This window comes from Rhopilema esculentum, chromosome 8 (genome assembly GCF_057945365.1).
Source record: "Rhopilema esculentum isolate cy_ngs chromosome 8, ASM5794536v1, whole genome shotgun sequence".
Classification (NCBI taxonomy): domain Eukaryota; kingdom Metazoa; phylum Cnidaria; class Scyphozoa; order Rhizostomeae; family Rhizostomatidae; genus Rhopilema; species Rhopilema esculentum.
The window spans coordinates 6,590,445-6,598,305 of record NC_142822.1 but is presented as its reverse complement, the minus strand read 5'-3'; the positions used below and the strand labels follow the sequence as shown (position 1 = coordinate 6,598,305).

General features: G+C 34.7%; 1 protein-coding gene across 1 annotated transcript; it reads right to left on the bottom strand.

Moving 5' to 3' along the window:
- Nucleotides 1–103: 103 nt before the first annotated feature.
- LOC135694646 (RING finger protein 11) lies at nucleotides 104–5,067 on the bottom strand. The gene is made up of 4 exons (XM_065213465.2): nucleotides 4,866–5,067; nucleotides 2,941–3,080; nucleotides 2,090–2,280; nucleotides 104–1,664 (listed from the first exon to the last, which is right to left on the bottom strand). Exons 1-3 carry the CDS (start codon nucleotides 4,959–4,961, stop codon nucleotides 2,106–2,108), a joined length of 411 nt encoding a protein of 136 aa, XP_065069537.1. The 5' UTR covers nucleotides 4,962–5,067; the 3' UTR covers nucleotides 104–1,664; nucleotides 2,090–2,105.
- Between the last annotated feature and the right edge of the window lie 2,794 nt (nucleotides 5,068–7,861).

The following is a 7,861-nucleotide window of genomic DNA, read 5'->3' as shown; positions in this document are numbered from 1 at the left end:
ACTCAATCGCTGTTATAATAACAAGATTTGGTGTGGAAAGCCCACGAAATTCTTTTAGCAGGAATGTAAATTCTTTGATGGATTCAACGAAGAAAAGGCAATATAACTTCAACGAATTTTATGCAATCCAAACTCAAACAGTTACAAAGTGACCATATACTTTAATCAAAGAACGATGATTACTGATTCAATGCCTATTTACAAATAACTAAACACACATCATAATTTATAACTAGCTATAAGAATATTCACAAAAGTCTTCTAGCTACTCTCATTCTTTTCTATGTACACTTCTGTCTAAGATTCAATTCGTGTTTAACATAAAAAGCAAGCATAGAATTGCAAAGATCTAAAACCAACACAATAATACAGAAACCTCAATCATTACTTATGCAAAGGAAGATACAAAAAAGTTGAAATGACTCAGCAATTGTGGCAGCTAAAATGGTTTCGTAACACATTCCTGATTGGCACTGTGTTTATGACCAGCATAATTTGTTGGTATTCTCAAGGTCTAATCTTAAAGCAGGGTTGGAATAATAGAATTTGTCAATCTCCTATACAAGAAACATTATACAAGAAATATCAGAATAATTCCCAAAAATATTGATTAATACTAACAGTTGACTAATCAAAGGTAATTACCCTCAAACTTTTTAAATCGATTGATAATAAAAGCAAATTGCAGTCCTGTAGTGAAATGTGTTCATTTCAGTTTATCTTCTACTTAAAAAAACTATCAACATTTTGTAAAGTATGTATGTGGAAGCCCCAGATTTTCAGCTTGCCAGTCTTGCCCAATTTCTAACTAGAGCCCATAATTTTGGGAATGGTTTTTCTGCAAAATGGCCATCAAATACGATGTGTCTTGCCTCTTTTTGTGTAAATTGACTTAATGTGCTTGTGGATTGCAGCTTTTTGCTAATTTTTAGATGGCTTTGCGGCTTTGGAACCTCTATAATAGGGCCCCTATGTTGCTTAGCACTTTCTTTACAAAAATAGTGGGAGGGTGGGGAAGGGCCACTAACAAAAGTTTGTATCTTGCAAAAAAAGGCCCACCTCCTTGATCAGTTCCACTAATCGTTTCTTTTGATCAATTTATAAGAGTGGAGATTTTCAAGCAAAAAGGATCCGATTCTATAAATGTAGTATTTGGATTACCTAGAACTTGGGTTGATCTGGGAAGTGCATTTCTAACTTTTGGGATGGTAAACCTGGTTACTATGGAGTTTCATTCATGAAATTATTGAAAAATATTTCATACTAAATAGCAAGATTTCTTCTGAAGTCAAGCCAAGTTAACCAAACAAAGATATGGGGAATGGAATATATGAAATCAGAAATAGAATCAATCGAATGAAGTAGCGGAGACATAATTATTGAATATCAACTCTAACTTAAAGCCATTCACTGCCAGATATCTTACAAAACTCTTCAATATACTGAAACTGAACTGCAATTTGCTATAATTATGAATGAAGCAACTTTTCACACTCACTACTCAAGGAAGCATGAGACGAACTTCTACAACTGATTGACAAACTGAATAACATTAAATAAATTTTTAGACTTCTATATTCACTAAATGTTTCTCTTCATACCTTGAATGCAAGGTAGCCATATAAATACACATCTAACCATGCTTGGCATTGTGGTATAGATATCTAGAAAAAAATTATCAGGGGAACCCTTAATCAAATGGGAATAAAAATGATCATTGAATAATTTGTCCATATGTCAATTTGTCAAAAAAATATAAAGGTTTTTTAGTTTTTCAATGCCATCTTGAAACTACTGATCATACAAATGTTTACCATTTAACTTTTGATACCAAATGGTTGTACTAATTTTTATACTTTTAAAGCTGCAAACTTGCAACCTTTTTAAGCAATAACAACTGGAAATATTTTTACCCTTACTAGTAAAAGAAACAACCACAGGTAGGGACATGCTTATTAATTATTCTGATAAAAAGCAAGCAATTTGACAAGAAGTGATAGAAACGTGCTTTAAGCTTATGGATAGATTTTGAAAGGAAGATCAACATCTGATGTATGCAAGAATAAAACAAAATTTACAGACAACTCACCATCAAAAAAATTCATCTATTCACTAGTGTAAAATGTTGATAAAAGTGCAGCATCCACTGGTTCCATGCATGATGGACAGGTAAATGATCGCAATAGCCAGTCATCAATGCAGTCTTTGTGATATATATGCATACAGGGCAAAAACCGTATTGGATCACCGATTTCTAGTTCTATCATACAAATAACACACCTATAAATAAGATAGATAGCCAAAAGTTAATTTTTAATTATCTAATAGAAGAATAATATATGTTAAAAACATCTTGTAAAGTTTATTTTAGGCACTTTGAGCATTTGATTCTAACAGCTTAACAACATCAATATATGGAGAAGACTTAGTCCTTTTTTATCACTGATTCAAAGAGCATTTATCAAATCAGCCTTATCCTTTTAAGAATAGCATTTTTTTTCAAACCTGTGACTATAACCATAGAATTGGTCAATGTGCAGTAATTGTATAAATAAATCAATTATACATTGCAAGGCTTGATGCTTTGGACAACAGGCTATTAAAAATAAAGCTCTTTACAAAATATTTCAAATTCCAAACAGTGTCCACAATCTAATAGAATTGAAACTTTTGTTGGGAAATATAAACTACAAACATCATGACACAGAAAAAACAAGGACAAACCCCAAACAATATCCCAATTTCAGTGTTTATCCTGATAAAAAACCATACATAAGAAAACTTTTCCCATATAAATTGATTCAATAACACTTTCCTCAAAAGCTTTCCTAGAATGCTTTCCTTAATATTATATACATATAATAAATTTATATAATGCATTGGTTGGTACCATTGGATTAATATATTCCAACAAAGAGATAGCATCAAACTAGCCCTTACTCTCGCTTTTTCTTTGTTCCATCAAACACTCCTGTAGGAAGATGACTTATAAGCCCTAGACGCTGTGCAACCCTGATTTGTTGTTCCTCACTTAAACTTGTTTGAACCTGCCCTTGCAAAAAAACTGGTGCAGCTTCTTCCTACAGTTAAAAGAAGATTAAAATATAATACTGCAATCGTTAATGCCTCCAAATTCGAAAACTGAAATTGTCAAGCCCAGTCAAGTTTCCTACAAATGGCATGTTTTTCTTAGCAAAATTTTAATTAAATGAAGTTATGCAAGCTTTCCCAAATCTAATTGTTTTAAGATATTTAGGTAAATATAAGCAAAGATCACCAGAGTCTTACTAACTTTAAATATTGTTGTCAGAAAAAAACTTTGAAACCCCTCAGGGGCTACATTATCAGCACAGTAAACTTTATGTAATATCCTACATTTTTTGGTAGGACTGGAATTGGGTGGGACAGTTTCCAAAAATATATTTTTTCTAATAACTTGTTTATGTAGTTGAGGCTAAAATTAATCTTTGATATTAAGGTTCCATTGTTCATACCAATTCAATACATGATTATAAAAATTCACCATTTTTGTGGTCTTAAAACTCATTGAAAAATAAATAGGTTAGGATTTTTTATGGTTGAATAAATTTATTACTGTATTTTCATTCTTGTTGTTCTACATATGGCAGGAGGCAAATTAAGTCCCCAAAAATATTATTAAGTGTAGCAGGGCATCACACCCTTTCTTATAATGATAGAAACAGTCTGTCTGAAATAAATTAATACAGGATTATTGGACCTTATTCCTTGAGATCTTTACAAATTTTTATTGTTTCGCTAATATTTGAAGAGGGGTAGGGTCAACTAAGGTAATATTGAAAGAGTTTCGGGTATAGTTAAAAATTCTTTGAATTTTCTTTAAAAATAATAAGGTGTGATAAAGATTGCATTAGACTTCAGTAATGGTCAGCTAATTGCTTCCTGTAGTTGAAATATAATACAAAATCAATCAGCTTGAAGAATCACCTTTGTCAACAGTAAGGCTGCATTCAAATTGCAGTATCCGGTGGCCTTAGATATTGGGATACAATAGTTTCACAGAAATCTCATGTGCACCAAACTATCACACCTGTCTCCCCTTAGCAAACAATAACTCTTTCGCAACAGAGATTAAGCAACGATTTAGAAAATTTTTACACAAAGATATGAAAAAAATATAAATATCACATATAGCTCTTGTGGACTGAAGATACATAGACCAGAAATAAATGGGATCTACTAAGTTTTCTTTGAAAAAACAAGCCCACATCTACTAAAATCAAAATTAACAATTATACATTAGAAAAATTAAGGAATATGATGAAGTTTTTTCGCAAACAAATGGAACAAAAAAATGACGATAGAAGTTGGAACAGTTCATACAGTAACGACGTTAGAAGAGAGGAAAGGTCGGCTTGTGACTGATCTGTCACACCGGTGTGATACGGTCTGTGATACATACAGGACGTTTGTTTTGTGTTGCCATCGAATTAGAAAGACAGCCTATTTTGTTTTCGGGTGATAAACTGTATCAGAAAAAGTCGACGGAAACCTTTACTTTATCATATGCAGGCTTCAGAATGTTCAGCAATTTCAAATTAACGCCGAATTCCTTCCCAATGTCACTCATGTACTCGACCATGAAAAGAAATTTGATACATGGATTTAAGCGGACTGTAAAGGAATTATATCAGGTTCAAAAGAAACTTCAGAAGACCTATCACTGACTTAGGTACTCTATCGAATTTGTTCCAGAACAAGAAAAAAGTAAATGATATGATCAACAATAAAGCTAAAACATTTTGTATCAAACTAAGTATTTTATGTTTTGTTGATTCGACAGAGATCTTAGATATTTGGGAACTTTAGGCCCAAATTGGTCTTACCTGGTATGGTGGCGGGGGTTCTACATGATCCAATGTCGTATCCTCCCGAAGAAGCGAAGCATTATCTGTGCTTATCCCTTTCAAGCAGTTTCCCATGGTATATGTATGAATATATATGTTTCAGGACGGCGAAATTCTACAAACCGCACTTCAACTTCTGGCCAATTTTTTGTTCTCACATTTGTTATTATGGTGCGACCAGATGGCATTTCGGGATACAAGTGACGTCACAATTGTTTCTTTGGTGGGTTCCGCTTTCACATGGGGTCCACGTGAAAAGGGAAATGAAAGCTAACAATCACTACAGTTTCAGTGACGTTTTACTAAAGGGGGGTGGTTAGGGGGCCTTGGCACAATTTTTTCGACCCCTTCATTTGCCCCCACTTTTCAAGAAGATTTTTGGTTATTGGTTAGTGTTTCCGCCCATATGCTTTATACGTAGCTTTTGATATGTCATTTAGTTATTCATTATAATACCTATATAGACTCGTGCTAGCTCTTAGGGTCCGTTGTTAGATGGTCTGCCTAATTCAGCCGTTCTAAGGATTGCTAATGGCTTCCTGTGAGTGTTACTAAAGTTGCAATAACTCTTCGAGACTGAATCACATGCGAATAGGTCGTTTAACAAATTGCGAAATTGTTGCGAAACTACTGCTATTTATCGAATTTATTTCGCTCAAGGGTTGTGCTTTCATTTATGGATAGGTTTTTTAATTTCAGAAAGCGCAAGGATAACTCAAATAATAAGGAGCTACAAGCTAAAAAGACTAGAAAAGAAGATACAGGAGTGAAAGAGGCGCCAAATGACATATCTCAACACGCTGGAGGAAGCACAGTGAAGGGATATCTCAAGGCAGATCATTTGTAGCAAGTTGGTATGAGCGCTACAGTTGGGCCGAGTATTCACAAGAATTTGATGCCATGTTCTGCTTTCCCTGTCGACATTTCTGTCCTCCTGGTTATGGTAACGCTGAAGAGGCATTTACTAAGACTGGAGACTGGAAAAGAGGGTGCAATAACGAAGCACATCAATTCTCATTGCCACAAAGCTTTAATAATGTCCTGGAGTGATTATGAGAGAAACAAAGCTGCCAAAATATCCGTAGAACAGGACTTAAGTGAAAACTATCGTAAAAAAGACACCGAAAATCGCCATTATATGAAGACCATTGGAGAAGTCATTCTCATCGCTTCCACTCAAAACATTGCACAGTGAGGATATAGAGAGAATGACGATGTTACAAATCCAGGTAACGTCAGATAGCCGACCGTGTAAAAAGTGGACCAAAGAATGAAAAGTATACTTCCTCCTCGATACAAAATGAGGTCATTGAAACCTTGGCAACCATGGTGCTTGAGGAAATCGTGGAGAGTGTTAAAAAATCACGTTTTTTCAATGCAAGCTGATGAATCAATCAAAAGATGTCAGAAAAACAGAATAATTGTCTTTGGTAACAAGATTTTTTGAGGAAGATGCAAAAAACATCTAGGAATGTTTTAAAACCTTCATGGCAATGAAGGAATTAGATGCTCAATCAATGGGTAAAGATATTTTCAGCAAACTTGAGCAGATGGGCTTGGACTACAAAGGATGCCAGATAGGTATGGGATTTGATGGAGCGAGTGTTATGAGCGGAAGGCTAGGTGGTGTTGAGAACGCTGAATAACTCTCCTTGATTTTAATAAACTTTAATCAACGACTTAATGTAATTCGTAGAAATCGTTGATTTTTATAAACTTTATTATCCGAGTGTATCGATTAGGCCTAAATAACCCGGAACTATGATTCAGCCTCGTTTTGAGAATTAAGAATTCGGTAGAAAATTGTGGAACATTCGATTATGACGTAATGTGATGCAATATGATAAGAATAGAACAAACTTATGTAAGCATGACTAAGTTTTCGAATATTCTCGATAGGTAAGAAAAATGTATAAATACGCAATGCTTAGAGATCAGAAAGAAGAGAGTAAATTGAAGTAAATAACTGTGACAAAGAAAATAAACGACAGTCGTAGCAAATGTGAGTTTTTTTTGGTGTCACTGGGAATTGGAGATCGATTGGGGAAAAGGAATAATTCTAAGGAAATACAAGTGCCCCACAGTGGGGGCCAAAAACTTATAAAAGATAAGACACCAATGGCTTATTATTTGCACTGCTATGGATATTCATATAGACAAAATCTTGTACTCGTTGAAACAGTTAAGGTTGTACCACAAGCTGACGATTTGTACCGCAGTTAAGGTTGTACCGCAAGCAAGTCACCAGCAGGGGTTATAGCTCCCCCCCCCACTTTTTTGCGATAATACGTTCGTAATAGTTTTTAAAGTTTACCCTAACTATGGTCTAACGCAACATTGAATAGTATACTCCTAAGAAGTAGCAGGTTTTCTTGACTAGTGTTATACAACTAGTTTTGTCTGTCGTGCATCGTGTTTGTGGTTCGTTATTGTTAATGAGAATGTCTATCGTTGTTGCGTCAGTCATTTTGTTTGTCATCGTGCCAGTCGCTAGAGTTTAGTCGTGATTTTAGATGTTCGGATAGCCGTTGTTATTTCGAGAAGTTTGAAGCATACCAGTTTTGTCAAAGTGAGCCGTTTAGTCGTTGTTGAATTAGATAAAACTATAAGAACCGTCAAGCCAAGAAACAAGAACACGCTTATCAAATTTTGTACTTTCTTTTACTGCAGAATCTGCGAACACAAGCCTGTAAAACCCTCATAAATTCAGTGGTTTTACACACCTTCCCCCAGGATCCCTGATCCTTAAGCCTACTTGATCCCAAGGCCCCCTGATCCAAAGCCAAAATTTCAAAACTGACCTATATCATACGGTTTCGACATGAAAGGTGACGAACCAACCTGAGAAATTGCGAGATGACATCTAAATTTATTTTTTCAAGTTTATAACACTCATATTCATTTCCTTTAATTTTGGACAACCCTTTTTGCATGCTCGGTTTACTTTTGACAGAAAAGTTATATTATGGGATGAT